Source organism: Chaetodon trifascialis, chromosome 9, assembly GCF_039877785.1.
Source record: "Chaetodon trifascialis isolate fChaTrf1 chromosome 9, fChaTrf1.hap1, whole genome shotgun sequence".
Classification (NCBI taxonomy): domain Eukaryota; kingdom Metazoa; phylum Chordata; class Actinopteri; order Chaetodontiformes; family Chaetodontidae; genus Chaetodon; species Chaetodon trifascialis.
In genome coordinates, this window is record NC_092064.1 from 11,752,858 (window position 1) to 11,772,032 (window position 19,175).

The 19,175-nt window shown below is 43.6% G+C and overlaps 1 protein-coding gene across 1 annotated transcript in view; it reads left to right on the forward strand.

Moving 5' to 3' along the window:
* clmpb (CXADR like membrane protein b) overlaps positions 1 to 19,175 on the forward strand; it is a 63,839-nt gene that overhangs the window by 33,331 nt on the left and 11,333 nt on the right. Inside the window, exons 2-3 of the mRNA XM_070970010.1 lie at positions 13,153 to 13,304; positions 17,674 to 17,878. Coding sequence (XP_070826111.1) covers positions 13,153 to 13,304; positions 17,674 to 17,878 — 357 coding nt within the window. The remainder of the gene's footprint in view (positions 1 to 13,152; positions 13,305 to 17,673; positions 17,879 to 19,175) is intronic.

Consider the following 19,175-nt stretch of genomic DNA (forward strand, 5'->3'; position numbering starts at 1 on the left):
TGAATCACTCCTCGAGATAATAATAGCTTTCATATGCCAGCACACCCAGGCAAGATTCAGGTTGCTGGTACACTGAGGCCTTCTCTTGATATACATTAACCATGTTGTCATGTAACCTGTGTCAGCATGCTATGTAGCACATTGACACATAAGCACACCTGGTGGAAAGGAAAAAAATACATGCTAACATTCAGAATTTGGGCTAATGGGTTTTATTTTGCAGACTGAAATTGAATTTGTCAGCACAAGAAAGACAAAGGCAGAATTTAAAAAAAAAAAAAAAAAAAGCTGAGCTCCACTTCTTTATTTATTTGTTGTGTTGGTAAAAATGGTGTAGGATGAAAGAATCGCTTCCCCTGAGTGAGCAGAACGTCCTCAGCGGCACGCCACATAAACCTTTCACTGGTCAGAGGCTGTTTTTAACCTTTGCGTGGGATTCAAAATGCCAAAGAGCCAAACGTCTTTCATTAATCTCAAGACAAAAGCTCCTTGCATCAGCACAACCTGCAGAGTGCTGGCAAAGTGAATCAAACTTTCACAGAAAAAAATACACGGCCAGGCCGGGCTCCTCCCACCTCTGTTACAGCACGCTGCCTACACCGTTTCCCTCCCGCACCTTGTTCTTTTTTTAATTAGGAAGGGAGAACTGCCCAAGGGCTGATGCATAAGGGACAAAGCACTTAGCATGTCTGGCCCTAACTAAGATTCTACATTCTGGTTCCGAAAATAAATCCATTTATTGCTCCCTCCTGGGCATGCTTTCTCATGCCTAAAAGGAGCACGATGTTGATTATAGCTTTAGCTGCCACACTCTGTAGACTACCCAAGCTTAAGCTGTGTGGCCAAATTTAAATGAAAGGACTGAGGGACATGAATTTGCATAATACACACATGGAGAAAAATAGGGAGCTCAAAGGTAGAGCCTGAGATGAAGTGACTTTTACTTCTATGAAGCAAAAATTAAAGTCCACTTGCCCCCCACACCCCCACCACCACCACCACCATCGCCCCCCCAAACTCAACGACATATCCTCAGATACACCTCATACACATTCATCCTAATGTTTAATTCACTTGAAAGTTGAGCACAGGGCATGTTTTCCTTTCTCTCTGCTCCCTCTTCCTCCATCTCCCCGTGGCGATGTCACAGGGGATTAAGTCACGGAGGCCGAGGGACTTGTTTATGATTCATCTGGAGGGAGGCTGGAGCCGGTAGTGGTACCCACAGGGCAGGCAGCTAACAGGCTACTTCCCCCAGCTCCCTCGCTTTCCTGTATGCCAACAGGACACTGGACACTGAGAAGTGTCTAATAGCCCTCATAGAGATAACATAGAGGGAGATTTCTTGTTAAGTCACATCACACATTTCAGGGTGATGTAAATCTTTAAGAAGTAAGTTCTACGTCATGGTGAGTAATATTAAGATTGTATGAAAATAGGCTGTTCTAGGAAGAGGATAATAATATTACAAACAGATTCACTGCCTTCTGGTTATTATCAGGTAGATTCAAATTCGCCTCACCATCATAATGTGTTGCCCTTACTGATGACATTTAAGTCTCCTGCAATCCAGTCTCCAAGCTAATTGCAATGTGGATTTTTAACAACCTGTTGGAGTTGATTAACTGCTGTAATAGTGTGCGTGTGTATTGTGGTGAGGCTTGCTTTTAATAAGGCGTCTCACAGTAGGTAAACCACACGCAGTGCTAAAGGTTAGTTTGAAGCACATGTTCAACCACAAAACAAGCAAATCTCGTGCCAGGGTTTCTCTATTGTTCCACTATTACTAGTCTCCTTTGTTTATAATGAAAAGTGCTTTGTTATTAGAGACAAACTAGCGTATAACAGTGTTATTCTACATCATTGTGCTGGTGTCAAGGGAACTAACATAGCGCCGCCGTTCAGTGGGACTTACTGTCCTCTTTTAATTGCTCTTTTAATTAACTTGTGTCTAGCCTTCGTCTTGTCAGAGGATGCCCAAGCATGCCATTTAGCAAAAAGTAATGAGATTAACCTCTCATTGACCAAGCAAATGTAGATTAAACATTATGGCCAAATGAAATGAGCTGGGCTTTATTTACTCATGTGTGCAGGCGGCAGGCAGGCGAGCCACAACTCTCTCAGCGGTAACATAGCTAAAATGTCAAGGGGATAGAGGGGAGTGTGTTTGGCATGGAGTGGCGAGTGTGGCCGACCAGCTGCATGGGAAGGAACGAGAGAGCAGCCAGCGCTGGAAAATAGTACGAAATTTTCCCTCTCTGTCTCGCTATCTCAGGAGAGGCGAGTGCAGACGGTCGATGAAAACGGGCCGCTAATCAGTCAGTCACACTCACATGTGTGAAGCTCCACGCACAAACACAGACACACACCTACAGCACCCAGACTGCCCCTCTGTCGCTTTCTCTTGCCGTCTCGCTGTACACATTTACTGAGAGAGAACACAAATGACACTCTCTCGCTCCGTCGGCCCACACACATGCATACGATGACATGACCTCCAGCATAAAGACACGCTCGCTGGGTGAGCACGCTAAGTGGTCAAGGCAGGAGGAAACAGCACGCGGCATGTTTGGCTGGGTTTTTTTTTTCTCTCTCTCTCTCTCTCTCTCTCTCTCTCTCTCTCTCCTCTTCATCGCAGTGAATTCTTGTCCAAAGTTTGCAATATTGCTCAACACTGACTGTAATGTCTGCAGACACAAACATGAACATTATGCCTCAGAGATCTTGAAAACAGAGTTATATCCTCCAAGTATTCAGGATTTATTCTTCACTCTGTACTATAGACTACACACTAAACCCTTTATAGGCCACATGATACTTTAATGCTCATAGAAACTCTTTACATTCTCAAAGGAGCATTATTGGATTAAGCATTATCCTAAAAGGTTTCTTGGCACGAAAATAGTTCAAGTGTTGTATAAATCAAAAAAATGCAAAATGATGTATCTATAATTCAAACATGGAATCATATCTTGCATTTGTGTCGACAAAGATCCACCGGCTGCACACAGTAGCGTCATGGCTTTTTTCTTGACTGTGATCACATTCCATATCTAACTTCTGTATGATGCTAATAATTCTTGCTCTACAATTCTTGCAGTTTGTCCTCATTTCCTTTGGCACATCAGTTAACATTTTCCACGCCAATGGCCTACTTTATACCTCCTCAGCTGCTGCACCCCTTACAAAGAAAAGAAAAACACCATATAAGGTGACAGATTCCTCGTTGTTTTCAGGCAGAATCAAATGTAATTAAATTCATCTTTAAATTAGGACTATGGATTTATTTAATCTGTGGAAATTTAGGCACTGGCTATGCTTTATTGAGGAAATCTCTGCTGGGGCAGTGTGAGCCAATTGAGGAGACTTTAGTTGTGACCTTCGCCCCGTTTCCTCCTTGCCCACAGTGTCACTGCAAGCAAACGTCCTTCTCCGAGCTGGAATAAGCTGCCTTGGCCCAGCTAGTGCCGCACCTCGTTTTAATCAGGCTTTGGGGAGTGAAATATGGGCCTGGCGAGCAGGCTGTACCCGAGCTCCATTCATCTGGTTTCAATCTTCTCTTCGCCCTCGGATGTGGCCGCGTGGGCATTCCTTTGCTAGACATTGGGGAGGGGGTGGGAAGAAGTGGTGCTGAGCAGCACAAAGGGCGGGCATATTTGTTTGGAAGAGTGTGTCCGCGTGCAGACAAGGACTCAATAACTCCTTTCACTTTAAAAAAGCTGCAAAGTGCTCATGCTTTTTGTGGTGTCACTGCTGAAATTAATGACAGGACACACTTAATTATTTAATTATGTTATATCAGAAACAAGGAGATGCTGCTAACCACTGATAAACACTGTTGTCAAGTGGGATAAAAGTTTCATTTTTTGCTTACCTGTAGTCATTTATGTAGTCGATACATTTTTTTAAATTTAAAATAAGTACACTGTAGACAGAGTGTAGGCCTATTGAAGCAAACTCTGCACTGCAGACAATAGCATCAGTGTTAAACTTCAGCAACTGTGTCTTGTTTGTTATTATTATTAAATTGTAGTATTTTATTAGATGATCAGCATGTGTTTATGCTGTACACATATGCACATACTGAAGTTATGTGTGTGTGTAGCAGGTGAATAAGGTTAGTGTCCTGCATGAACTGGTTTAACTAATCATATGGACAGATGGTACGTTGGTCCATTAGTTCTCCTAAATGAGCCTAAGCGAGGCCTTTCCTGGAAACCTTGCAGCCGCTGTTGACCTCCCTGGTTGTCATGCAGCCACCACTCTGCCTCTGTCAGCTGCCCCTCAAGTCAACACCTTTCAGTATACAGCTGCCGAAACAGACGTGGCATCTGTTCACCTCTGGGGAAATGACAGCCATTGACGTGTCCTTCCTAGTCACAGGCTTGGATGGATAGGTTACCTCTTTGTCCTTTGCAGCAGCAGCAGAAACTACAGCTTGAGCAGCTGTAACAATATCATCCTCTCATTTGTGGATGAGGCGTCCCCTGCTTTGTTATTTTCCGCTCAACTGATCAAGTAAAATGATATGTCAGATGCATACCATAGGACTGGCGACAGCGCTAATATGTCAGTGACGCAGCGCGCTAGTGCTGGGCGGATGAAGAGAGGGAGTTAGCCTCCCGTCTGTTTTCAATTAGCCGATGAAATGTACAACATGGGAGCTGCTCTGTTGTATTCAGTTCCTATTCTCCTGTGGATCCAGCGCAGTAAATTAGCGTCTTTGCTGAGAGAGGTGAACTTTGACTTAGGACAGTGACAAATAATCTCAGTGGCCTAAATAATGGAATTAAATCTGTGTGTGCAGAGAGGCGAGGGAGAGGAGGAGAGGAATATGAGGAGCGTCCAGGATCCCCACACTCTCCTGACTATTCGCTCCCAAAATGTAGAGCTTCCACTTCCAGATTGGGGCTATCTTACAGTACTTCTAAAGATGAGCTTTAGTGCTGCTCCAAATAAAGCACAAGCTCTAGGCTTGTTTTCCTCCCTTTCACCTTGCTTGTCACGTGCAGCCAAACTTAACCATATAGCCCACTGTGGCTTTTATTGTCTACCCACAAGTTGTTAAATGCTTCTTTGAAACACCACTGGGGTATTGAATTGCATTTAATAAAAGTCAGAGGTGCAGTACTTTACAGTGCATGAGGTAGATAGTATTAGAAGTTTTCATCGGCCTCACACTATCATGAAGCATCCATCATCAGAGAGAGCCTGGGCGACCACGATACATTCCACTTCCTGTGGTCATACACCTAGTCAGCTCTATTTTCAACCTAATGGACATAAAAAAATTGCAGATTGCAGCAAAATGGACTTGGCAGCACAAAAGCTTATTAAGTATTGATCCGCTGAGGTCAGTGCCCATGTCCAGCCACTCCAACAATGTGAGAGGAGTACGTTCACACGCTTGGCAGCCATAAGTTGAGATTAGACCACATAAATAACCGGGGAAATTGAGAAAGGTTTTTTGTCCCACAGAGAACCCTGGCCACGGTTGCATGATGTGCCAGCAAAAGAGGCGGTTTATGTGTGCACTGTGGGCATTATGGCTGTTTATATCATAGCAAGCCCATCTGTCCAAACTCCAGCAGTGCTTACTGTAGCTAATATGATTTCATACCATACCAATGCTCAACAGAAGAGCTTTAAGTTGATCAGCAGCAGACGAACCTGCCTTCTACAGTGTTTTAATGAATACAGCTCGTCTTATTTCTCACCACACCATCTGTCAAGCATGCAGGGTAGAACAGAGCATGAACTCAGCAAAGAACAGCCTTCCACTGTGCTGACTATACTGTGGTGTCTGTACCTTTGCTGGAGATCCCTGTGATGAATATTTTCCACTCTTATTCTCAAAGCCCTTTCAACAAAAATACTGTAATGCCACACAGACCAAGAAAGAAGCTCAGCCCTGGGACAAAAGCTTGTTGAATACAGAGGTATAGACAAAAATGTTTTGTGCAGGGGCGGAAGGAAAGTTTTCTTTGCAAGAGAAACTAAATTTGATTTCTGTCAAAGCAAATATAATATCAGTAACTGGATTTAGAGTAGTTTGCTTTTGATAGCCCAAATTGCTGGCTTGCCACTTTGAAACCAAGCAATCGCTTTCCCTTCAGTCTCAGGCATGTTAGGGAAAATGAGTTTCAGAGAAAGGTGCAATGTGCGACGGCAAAAAAAAAAAAAAAGATTCCAAAATGTATGTCTTAACATGTAAAAGGTCTCACTCTCCTCTGTCCTACATTAAATTGGTGTTTTCTCAGTGGAGGACAGAAGCTGTGTGCATGTGTGGCAGGGAGGATGTGCCCTTTACACACACATGCAGTTACCCACACACAGCTTCAGTAACCTTGGCGATAAGTTTCTAGAAGACCTTAACTCTCTGTTCTCTTGGCTTCTCTACAGTCTCAGGTTTGGAGACGCTCATGCAGAACAAAGTGAATGTGCACAACATGCTCGTCTATTTAGGCTCTGCCAGATGTTGGGAGTGTCCGTTGCTGCAGCGAAATAGAGAGGTTGCCTTCCAAGCCCCATTTAACTGAAGCGTGTTATCTGGTGCAAAACAGACCATTTGACATTTGGACCTTGTTCAGTCTGGACACATTAAAGGGAGGAAAAATGTCTTGAACGGTGTTTTTTGAAGCTGAATGTAACCCTGTAAACGGTTTAACACCACACAGGCTTCTGGAGATTATTCTGCAAGTCAGGCTGAAGTCTCTAAGATGCATTGCTGTAATTAACATTTTAAATGGGGACCATCCTTTCCAAAATGATGAATTGGTTTTTAATTACAAAAAAAACTTCCAGCCAATGACAATCACTGTTTTTTTTTTCTTTGTTTTTTTGTGTGTGATGGTGAGAGGAGTTTAAGTCTTCTGCTTGTCACTCTTTCCACTTGGTCACATGTCAAGCTTTGCTTTTTTTCCAAAAGCCACATAAGGTGGAAAGAATAAAAAAGTCTGCTTACTAACGTGTAGTATGTCAGTGCTCTCTTTCACTTTGAATATATTTTATGTACGTGTTTATTTTCGGGATGAGACCAACCCAAACCCAGCTTATCTTGTAATCTTGTTTGAAGGTGGTGAAAGCAAGCAGACAAGCAGCATTTGTCGTGCAGGTTGGTGGAAGTGTTGCATGGGAATCAAAGAACTTGTGTGGCCCTTTATGAAAAGCTCTGTGCTCTTTGGACCATTTCAGGCTAAACCCAGAAGATTTATGGCGTGGCTGTAACATCTTGGACAGCTACACCCATGAGTGTGGGTGACGCCACCAGATGCAGCATTGATGTGTGCACTGTAAGCAGGTTTTACTGACTCTCCCTCCCTTGGGGAATGGTGTAATTAGCTTTTTCCCCATCTCCTCCCCACTTCGTTATTTTGCTGAAGGAAAATGCAGAATGCTTTGGGGGAATTAAAAGTGCTTGTCGTGAAACTAATTTTGGATCTATTTTGGGGATCTGTCAGCGGGACGGCGTCCCTATCGCTCGACGTGACAGCAATGACGAGGCCATGAAAGGGATGCTAATGAAGGCAGTAAGAGCAGCACGAGGTGAACATTTACCACAGGCCCCTACATTATTCAGACCTCGGTGGTATTTCATTTTCCTTTTCTTATTCCCATTGGTCCTCCATATCTTTTCCCATTTGCCTTTCCCCTCCAGCTTCAAGGGATTATCGTGGACATGATTCCATTCCTTCTTTTACCTCCTCAAGCCCACCCATTACTGTTCCAGCCAGAGTTCTTTGAAATCTCTCATCAAAGATGAGCATGAGCATGATGGCCCTCGCTTTTAGATTTTTTCATGTCAAGATCCAGGATCCTCAAGTAGTCTTCATAGTGCAACAAATAATGGAAATAAAGGAAATGCTTCTGATGTATAGCTGCTGCACTTTAGTGCCTGTGGCGCATCCTAGTGAGTTATCACATATATTCATATTTTTTTTATTGTTTCAGCTGTCACTGACGGCTGTCATCTTCAATAAATGGTACAATGTTAATAAAAATTCCAGTTGTAGGAAGATAATCATGCAGTGACACATCTCATAACAATTCTGACCTGAGTGTGGCACAAAAACAGTAACCTGTATTTGAGCAACGAGGAAGAAGTCACTCAGGAACTTCTTGTGAGCTATCGCTAATTATCGGTTTGCTCTTATTTGTTCCTTAGTCATTCGTTGGTAATGATTCTATGTACCTCATTGTAAAGAAGCAACAAAACCTCTGTGTCAGCAGAAGGGAGCGTCGGTCGCTGGGTGTGAGGCAAGGAGGATTATGGGATTTTATCCCTTCAAAGAGCCAGCCTCCAGTCAGGGAAAAACAGCCCCTTTGATTTTCACAGAAGCAATATATTCATGAGTTGGACCTTGAAACTACAAGGAGACTAGTGTAGTGTGCCATATGCAAAACATGTGTTCTAATAGGGCATGATAACTTGGTACATTTAAAGAGACTTACCCCTTAAGAAGCTGTAATTAAAAAGGGAGCTGTGGCCGTATGAATAAAGGACTCTCTCACAGACCGTGCATGGGGGTTGTTTTTGCAGGCGTTCAGTATGCACTAACAACTGGAGACATCTGAAGATTTTTTTACCGTTTCAAGGAAGTCTGCCTCCAAATCCTCAAAGATATCGGGAAAGAGGAAAGGGCAAAAAGTAACCTCCTATCTGCGAATCTCTGTGGCACATTGGTGGTATTTATAGTATATATGTTTGGCATTTGAATAGCCGATTCAGGTCACACAAGATTGCGGCACTATTGGTGGGGGCAGACATAGCCTTTTCAACAACACGCTGCGCTGTGACTACTGCACTGTTGTCTCATCAGCCCTGTGCTCTTATCAGCAACTCAGCTAAAAACTAGCTGTAGGTCAGCAACAAGAATGGAGGAATTGTAGTTATATTTGCCTTGTCAGATTTTGCTAGTCACATGCATAAAATCCTAGATTTTAGAGAATCTGTATGGAGGTTGTAGCCCAAACATTTCTCTCTCTCCTGCATGGAATCCTGTCCCTTGATAAGCCTGTAATTGACAGGAGGTAAACAGTTATTTCACAGATTGGCAGGGTTGGGAGATGATTGTTACTTTTGCCTGCTGCACTGAGGCTGTGCACGTTACTCAAATGTGACTTGAGTCTGGATGCCTGATGGCAGATGTGTTCCAAATCAAAAGCCTGTGAGCTGAGACACTATTTACTGTCGGCAAACAGACAGCGGTGGAAGTGTCTTTGTGAGAGAGCATGTGTTCCCGTAAAGTGTACATCATACACACCAGCAGTCAGGCATGTACATAGAATGTGGTGCATATGTGTTGTAGGTGCAAAAGGCAGCGTGATTGCACACAACAGGAAGCAGAAATAAAGCAGTGATACCTCCAGTCGTTTTCTCCTTTTGTGCATCTGTAAACCTGTGTCTAAAACCACCTTTGTGATGGTATAATCCATCCTCCACACCAGTGACTTACAGTAAGTGCTCAAAATAAGGCATTGCACCATTCCTCCACCCCTCCCTCAACCCATTTTTCTCTGTCCTTTCACTCCTCTCACCCCCTCTATCTCTCGCTGTCCCTCTCCCTTCTCTGATCTGCCGTGTTTGAGTACCAGAGGTCATAAGCTTTGGACATTGCAAAGGCCCCAGCCAGGCCAATGTGCTGACTGAGGGGATATGGGGCTTGACTTTGGGCAGTGTGAAAGATCCAGGCCTGTCTTGTTTGTCTGTCTGTCCGTCTCACTGGCCACACTATAATAAGATTGCAGGGCTCTGTAAGGCGGATTTACTGGAGCACAACTCCCCCTAGGGCCTTGTCATAGAAATGGGTTCCTCCATATTTCACCCTAGCCTCTCACTCTCTCTCTCTCTTTCTCTTTGTCAAATGTGTCTGTCTTTCTTTCTCTCACGCTCACTCTCTCTCTCTCTTTAAACCTCTGGTGTTAGCTCCAACTTTCTTTTGTTAATTATGATATGCTTCTGTCCTTTCTTTCTGTGGGTAAAGATTGAACCTAGCCACAAATGGAAGCATGAAGCTGAGCCAAACGGAGCTGAGAGAAGCAGACACAATGAAAGAGAAGGAGGGATGGGGGATATGACCGGGGATGTGGCACCAGCCACCAAGTATTCTCCACATTTATCTCTCCCTCAAGATGGCCCTGTTTATTTCGATGGATTTTTCCTTGTCCTTATGGAATCTCTTAAAGACACGCGAATGCACAAACAGCACTGTGACCAAGAGTGTTATCTCGGTTTAAGCTAAAATGGTTTTTATTGTTTCTAGCTCACCTTACGGCAAATGGAAAGCCAAGGTCATAAACCTATATTTAACTGGCTAAACAATTTTTCACACTGTATGCATAGCTGTCACAGAGATGATTCCATTGTGTCTCATAGCTGATGTTGACACAAATGATGGGGTCTCGCAGTCCAACTGTCCCAGCTGTGCACACTGTGCGGCGAATGAGGCCAATCCAAATGCAAGCGCAAACTCATATCAAGGCGAGCTTATTTTGGGAGCACTGTGTCATCCCTTCCACAGATACAAAAGCCCCTCTGCAAGACCATAAATAAGTGGGAAAGTGAGGAGCAGCGATTGTATAGCAGTCAGTACCCCTTTTGATTTGTCTGCCAGCTCTTTCTGGCAAAAACGAAGACAATTTTCTTTCCGTCACAGATACAGAATATTTGCCATTTATATCCTGCTGTGAAGCACGTACAATTTATGACACTCAAATTCTCATTGTTGGGCAATGAAGCACATTTTTGACACTGGCGTTGCCTCAGTCCGTGAGCTGACCCCAGTCATTGTTTGAAGGTCAATTTAAAGTCATCTTGTGAAAAGCCAAGTACTCTGAGTGGAAAAAGACTGCAGTGCCCCGCTTTTTTTATCTATCTTTCAGGTAAACTCTCCCATTTACAGAGCCTACAGTTGAAGCGGCGGGCAATTAAGTAGGAGGTGGGAGGTGAGGAAGGAAGCAGGGACCTCTTATCAGGCCTGCTACACAGTGCTGGGTTCAGCCCCGGGCTGCTGATGAGTGTGGGAGCACTGATTACAGAGGCCAGCCTGCGGAGCTGAGGGGCGATGGCGGGCACAGGTCTCCCAGCAGACCCCTATATGACCATCAAGCATTAACTCGCACCATTAGGTCCTACCAACTGCACACACAGACTCTGACCATTCTCCCTCTTGAATATTCTTTACGCTGCAAAGCTCTCTCTCTCGCTTTTCTGACATCCAAGCTAATATCGGCGGGGAGCCCACAAGATGAATGAGCCTGCAAATGCTGCATTAAAAAGTCATAAACGGGGGATACCTTCTGGGTCCAGGAGCTCCTCTGTGGTGACGGGTGGCCCTTATTTTTCTGCTGACTAATGATTTGAACTGAGCAGGTGGTCCAAGAGAGCAGAAGGACCTCAGCAATTTGTCCTGTCACTCCTGAGCAGCCAAAACGGACACAGAAAGACTCTGCCAACCGCAGAGTGCTCCCTCTCTGCCCAAATGATGAATGACAGTTGGAAAACTTGATTGACAGCGAGTAGCCCGGAGCTTGAGTTTACAGCGGAAGGCTCGCAAAGTAGAGACGGAGCTTAAACAAAACTTGAAGAACTGCTGAAATCCACTAGATGATGTCATCCGTATGGAAGAAGTGGTCTGTGTGAGGCTAGTCTTCGCCCCTGTGTCCTGCGTCAGCACTGACTCATTGGTTTCACAGCGCAGAGCTGACATTTTGATTGGCCCAAAGATCACTTATGGGACAGGGTGTTGGCTCCTGTGAGGGTGGACCAGTGAACAAGTGGATAGGCGCCCAGTGAGTGCTGATGCATTCACAGGCCACATTTGGCCTCCTGTGGATCATTTGACAGCATGAGATTGTGTCTGCTGAGCACAAAAGCATTCTTTCATTGAGCAGCTCTGGGTTGAATCCCTCCTCCGCAAACATAACACCTGCAATTGAACACAGTTTTTGTTCAAGTAGGTGTCCCGCACCATGATGTTTATTTATTCTGTGCAAACAGGAGAAAATACTGCACCTCCAAGTTATTAAGCAGCATGATAATGAAAAGGAGATGAAACAGTATTTACACAACCTGTACATTCCTGCATGGTTCCAAACGAGCATCTGCTGGCTGGATAACTTTATTTTAAGCACTCTGAATCCCTGGGAGCTATTGGCTCATTCAGCAATTAAATTAAAGGCGGGTAGTTAAGTTAAATGTTGTAGAGCCAAAAATATCTGCCACATTTGAGTGTGTAAGCTTAGCCGAGCTCTGCAGTATTGTACTGTCTTTCTACCAGGTGGAGGGGGTCGGATGTCTCAGCGCACACACACACACACACACACCATCCACAGCCTGAGCTTCCAGCAAACCCCCGTGACGCCTCTGGCTAATTCCACTCAAGCCCGCCGGGCTGTCCAGCATCCTCCAATAAATTAGCCTTGCTGCTCCCCCACTGAGACACAGGCCCTGACAGTCTGGCCGCTGCCCAAAGTCACTCACTTGCACGCACACTCATAATTATTGCTACCGTTTACTGCAACCCAAGCCCTTCACTAAGTACACTGTGGGATTTTGGGGTATGTGTGTAATTATGATTGCATGTTTCCTTTGCAATTGTTGTGGACAGTGTCAAAACCTGCTTCCATTCTGTCTGCTTTGTCACACGTGATCGTAGGAAAGTGGTCAGGGCTCCTGTAGAAAATTTGAATCATTCTAGCGACTCAGTAACTTCATGTCTTCAGTCTCACCGCAGACGTGGCCGTGTGCAGACAGTGTAGCTCCTCTGTAGTCATACACTGTGTACCTTTTCTTTCCCAGGCCACAACTGCCCACAGTTGCTGTGAATGAGAAAGTGTTTTTTGCCTCTGTCAAAAGGGGTTAACGAAAAGATCATCACAATACTTCTCCTAACCTTCCATGCCAAACTCTATTTCCTGTCAAAAGAGAATCTCCTCTCCGTCTCCCTTCAGTGTGCGGGTGAGACGTATCTCAGCATCTGCCAGATAGTGATTGGGATTCTGGGTCATATCTCTCGCTGCGTCTTTCCGTCTCAATATCCTCTCTCGGCATAGTTTTGCTTCCTATCTGCAGCATCTGCCTCTTGTCTCAAGTTTGGATCAAGCTAGTGTCCCTGTCTGACATCTCTCTGCCTCTCTCCTCCTCTTCCTCAGTTCTATTCAGCCTGCTGTCGGTGGGTGCCCAGACAGAGATGAAGAAGGTTGTTGGGGACAATGCCACCTTACCATGCCACCATCAGTTCCCATCATCCAACTCTCTTGACATCGAGTGGCTACTACAGAAACCAAACTCCAAACAGAAAGTGGTGAGATTAGATTTTTTTTGCATTTTTTTTACACATTCATATGAAAAGAGTCTCTTCTTGAAGTTGTAAGTTCACCGTATAATGACTGTGATAACAAAGACTTACTGTTGTGACATAGATAGTTCAGTGATAAAGGTGCCTACCAGACGTAACACGCAGGCGTAATGAGCCGCACAGTGCGGCCTCTCCAGCCTTTCTCTACTCATGCCCAGTTGCTCAACCACAAAATCATTGTGATTGGCTGCTCTGCGATGATTTGTTGCTGCATGCTTTTGGTTCAATCAGACGACGATCGATGCATTCATGGACGTGGACAAAAGTGTTGCCGTAACCTTGTTACGCTCTGCACCTCAGCCTGTCTGAACTTGAAAAAAAAACTGCATCAGAGGAGGCGAAGAGAAAGCGTGAGAAAAGGCATGTGTGGCATAAAAGAACATAGACACAAACAACACTTTTGATGGCTTTGAATCCTGCAAAGTCTTTGCTGGGGGACTTTCAATGGGACAATGGGAACGTTTGTGCTAAAGCACAAGCCTCTGTCTGCTGCTGCTGTATTGTTTTTGTCTACCTTACATATATCTTTTCCCTCCTCTTCTTTCCTCACTGTCTCTCTTTTATCTGTCTTCTATCTTAATTCCATTTGAGTCATGCTGATTGATTTCCAACAGGAGCCATAACAGTTGCACATTAAGTCAATGCCCAAACTTACTGTGGCACTTCAGGTTTTAGTGCTTTTCACAAAGGAGCAGTCAGAATGTTCCCCAAGTCGTTTTGTAGGTAGTAGTTTTTACAAATGTGGTGGCACTGTTTCTCATACCTGCAACATAGAAATCTTAATTATGCTTTCATGACTGTCCATCTAATTGGATCGGTAGCATCACTAACAGTAACCTGAAGAACTGGATTGTTTTCAGAAACTGCTAACTCAAGCTAATGTTAGCTCTGAAACGGAGCAGCATCGCTACAGCATTTCACCTCACAGCAACTTCAGCAGAGACTCCAGGTTCTTCAGAAACACTGTTTCACCAACACACAACGGATGTGAGACTACGCACACACTCCTTTAAGCTCAAAGAGAGGAACACTGTTTCCAGAATGTAAGCTCATGGAATAAAGACAGTCTACGCAGCATATCTGTCACTCTAAAGTGCTCCTGCCTTCTTTGCAAGTTATTATACTTTTTTTTAAGGCTTCACATTATGAGATTGAATCACATCTGAGGATATTAAGCATGTTATATACTCCCTGCCTTTTAATTTGTTTACTTATTTTATGTTATTTTAAAAGAAAGTGAGACCAAACCTTGAAGTCCAAATACACCATGTATGCTCCTATTACATGCTCTCCTGTGCTCAGACAATGCTCCACTTACAGTGATATTTCATTGGCTTTGTGTCCACCTGAAAGCTTGATTTTAGACTTCATCATATCTTATCTTGGCAAAGAATATAACTATTCTGTCCATGTAAAGCATCACCTGGCTCAAAGCCTTTAAATGGTCTTTTGTGTCTCACAGCCTTGGAAGACGTTTCGGTATCGTTTCACTGGTTTTGAATCATTGCCTTTCTTCACCCAAATTGAACATAGTATCTGATAACAGACAGAGCGTAAAATCACGCCAGCCTTCTGTTGGAAGAAAGAGATTTCCTTTCTCTTTGGAAGCCGTTGTTCATTCACTGATGTGTTGGTTAGCGTGGAGAAGCGTAACACTGTGAGAAAGAAAAGAAAAGGACTGTGTGGAGGGGAAACAGAGGGGCCAGGAATGAAAGAAAGGGGAAAACAAGTGTCTTACGCTTTGATGATTCAGAGGGGGACTGCCACATTGCAATGAATATTTAACGGGGAGATAACATTGAAGAAGCCATTAATTAAAATCAAACGTCTGAAAATTTGATTAGGAAGGAGACTGCGCCTGTAGCTGAATAAATAAATCATTCGTTTGTTCTGCTGGAAGGCCGTGTTGAGAGGGAAAGAGCATCTTGTCAACATTTAGCCTCCGTTAGCAAATGTACAGGCTACATGTGTTAAGCACACAGAGGGAGTGGAGATGGCGCATGAGAGGTGTCCTCTGTTCATCCACATTCTTCAAGGTGAAGAGTAAAAGAGCCAGAGCTGTGGCACTGACCTGCAAAGATGTCATTTCCCCCAAAAAATGTGTTCAAATTGTGATTCTGGACTATATAATTAAAATGTTCTTATAGGCTTAATCTGGTCCTGATAACAGTCGTTCCTTGATCAGAGAATAGCTACCATTCATTATTCTATTTTAACAGTGTGATATACAGCCAGGCATGTTCCTCTTTTATGAAATAAATCAGATTCTGATTCTGAAATGATATGAAAATGAGAATATGACATTTTTTCCACACGCAAATAGTACAGATAAAGCACAGGTTCTGTTACGACTGATACTGAATGCTTTCGTATACATCTGAAAATGACCTTGGAAGTCAACAAAAGTAGAGGTAAGTAAAAGTAACTGATGTTTCATTCAGTGATTTATCCATTCAAAAATGCTAGAGAAGGCAGAGACACTGCATGTCTGCATACAGTCTTAAGAATAAACAAACTATGCAAACAGCCTGTGGCCATTTTACAAAAAGTCCCTCACACTCACTGGCACTTTAACTGTCTCTCTGCCTGCATCATGTGTTCAGAATACACAGAGATTAGACCAGAAGCATAAATACACATGTAGTGTCGTCTATTCCCATGTACAATATACGTGAGCAATAAACATCCAAAGTTCATGGAGGCAGCAGAAGCGTGCCCCAAGGCAGATGCTTTAAAAAATATGTCCCACATTGTGTAGGTGCCAGGGCCGTGTCACTCTGTGCCCGTAGCTGTGGCGCAGTAATGTATGTCTGTTTGCATTCATTTGTACTCTGCATGTTTGCTTAGACGCCAGTTTGTGCGTGCAGGTCTGTGCGTGTGTGTAAATGGCCAGTCGTCACCTGTGGTCACAGCAGGTGCCCCTGTTTCTTAGGCACTGATGCGCTGTGGCACCGGCATTTAGCAGTCCCCATCTGCAGGCTCTCACTTGCCCTAAGTAATAGGCCACTGTGACAGCTGTGTTTGTTTGTGTTTGTGTATGTGAATGGGGGGGGGGTAAGGAGAGGATAGAAATAAGCAAAGACATCAAGAGGCAGGGAAGAGAAAATGAAAGCCTTCCAGAGCAGGAACAGTTTTACAGATGTTGGATGTCTGCAGTGACATTTCAGTGAGATCTTTTCCTTTGAAGAAGTAGTCTTTGAAAGCACCTTGTGCTAAAAATAAAAGGAAAAGAAAAATAGATGATCAATTGCAAACTTCCTTTTCTGTACCAACCGAATTTCAAAGTTCTGATGAAGAAACAAACGTTTGTATTCTATCAATTTCATTATATATAGACAAATGCAAAAGTCTATCTATCTAAGATAAGTTTATCTTATCTTGTATTGACAATATTCCATTATAAAACAGAAGAATAACTTTTGTTTATTTGGTGAAAACTGAAATAATATGTAGGAAGAGTGCCTGAACAAGTAATGCCTCTACCGATCAGCCGTGTGCCAAAAAGATGGCAATGTGGCCTAATTTTCTAATTTTCATTGAAATCTGTTGAGTATTTTTCTAGATTTCCTGCCAAATAACAAAGGAGAAAAAACAACTCATTTCTGTCAGCACATATAGCACCATGTCCTTACTACTGTATTTAGACAGTGTTGGCTGTAAGACATTTGTTCAATTGTCTAGACAGATATCACATCAGCACCACTGTGGGTGTTTTAATCTTTTATCTCAGCAGCAGAATAGATTTTATTTGGTCAATTTGATCGGTCCGCTTGCAGACAGCATAAGGAGATAACAGCGCTCGCAGATAATCAGCTAAATGAATACAAGCAGGATACTGGCATTCCAGCAAATGCATTCATTTGTAAAATATTATTTCCCAAGTGTTAATTAAAAAGTGATTGTTAACAACGTTACCCATGAGTGCTGGTATTCTGCTTTTCTCGACACTGTAGAGCCAGTGAGGGACTATGTGGATATGTCTGAGCTGTACGAAGACCATTGTTAGAGTTATGCAATATTAAATGTTAATGGCAAGCTACCAGTCAAACATATCCAAGGTATTACCGTTGGGATATGGAAATTAACTTTTCCAAACGTGTTGTTAAGTGATATGAAAGCATTATTTGGGGGATTGGTTGCATTAATTAGACATATACTGGCATCACCTGTAACTAAAACGTTATTGGTGTTTAGGGTTTAGTCTAAAAACACTACACAAGCACAGATGCTAAGATGCTAACAGTCAAGGCCTGAGTTGAATACAGTAAACGATCTTAAAATCAATCTGCAATTTCCTTCTCTTCAATACATCTAGATCATTACCTTCTTCGGGGGCCAGGTGTACACAAATGAGGCGACGGGAAGTGAGGCCAGCCGTCTGTCCTTTGCCGGGGAGTACCTGGGTGGAGACGCCTCCCTGCTCATCAGTGACCTGCTGCTGACCGACTCTGGGGAATACTACTGTAAAGTCAAGACTGGGGGAAAGTACCACTGGAGCCAGGTCAACCTCATTGTGCTGGGTGAGTGTTGTCAGACACATTGTAATGTACACATACACACACACACACACGCATGTCTGCCATTAGGTTATGAAGAGACCCGAACCCATTTGTATACACATACACACACGCAGACCTAATCACGGGATCATTAGCCTGGCACATTTCCTCCGTCATGCTGACTGATCTAATGATTCAATTTGATTCAGACAGTGTGATTTGATTCTGCTCATGCTGTTTGGGTTCGTTTGGATTGGTTTGTTGATGAGGTGAGACCAGAGACATACGACTGGGTCTGGAAGAGAAAGGAACTGATTGATTACCTCAGGGTCTGTATGACGTGGACAAGCATCAAGTTAAGTTCTTTATATGCCTTTAACACGGGCTAATACATCTGTGTCCTCTGTGAGATCATACAGCAGACCCTGCTCTAAGTTGGAGGGACGTCTCTGTAATGAAATTTAGTAGCTGAAAATGACATTGAAATAAGTCAGCTGTCATCAATCTAACTACTGATAAGCTACTTAGGAAAATTATTTATTTTACAAGTCATGTCTTAGCTCTTGCAGCTATAGAAAAGCCTGCTTTGGCCTCAGAAGCCACAGCAAAGTCATCATTGTTCATTTTATCCCCTTCTTTTTCCTTCTTTTTTCTTTCCCCCATTTGCCCAATATACAGATGGTTATAAATGGCTTAGCAACTAGCTCAGTGGTAATAATATGTGTCTCTGCTTGCATATCTCGAATAGCTAAACAACTCTGAAGGACAGACAGCAAAAGGGGAGCAGCTGTACGACAAAAGCCAGCCACAAAGTCCGGCGGGAGGAGCGAGATCGTTCTCAATGTCAGAAAAGCAGGCGATTTATTAAAACATCATGGGAGATTAGTTCAACCCGCGGTTATTGGTTTTCTAATGGAACAGTCTGTTAATCCTCCCGCTCTCACTCTCCTCTCTCTTCCATAAAGACATTTCAGTGAGTTAGTGCCTCGATTTTTACAAATTGCCCTCAGCTTTGCGGTGACACTTTCGATTTTGAGAGAGACGAACATTTGCATTTTTCACTCGCTCCCCACGCTAAGATAATAGCTTGGCAGCCGAGCTGGTAGTTGGCTTGGCATGAGACAGTGTGCGAGTGTATGTGTTTGTGTGTACGCCAGGGTTTATGTGTGCCTCCAGTGGTTCTGCATGTGTGTATGTGCGAGCTCGCGCGGTAATGCTTGGATGCCTGCACTCTTCTTGTTATAGAGTTTGTGGATTTGCATGTGCAGATTTTTGACTTACGGGTATTTGAGTGTCTTGCATTTCTGTTTGTGCGTGT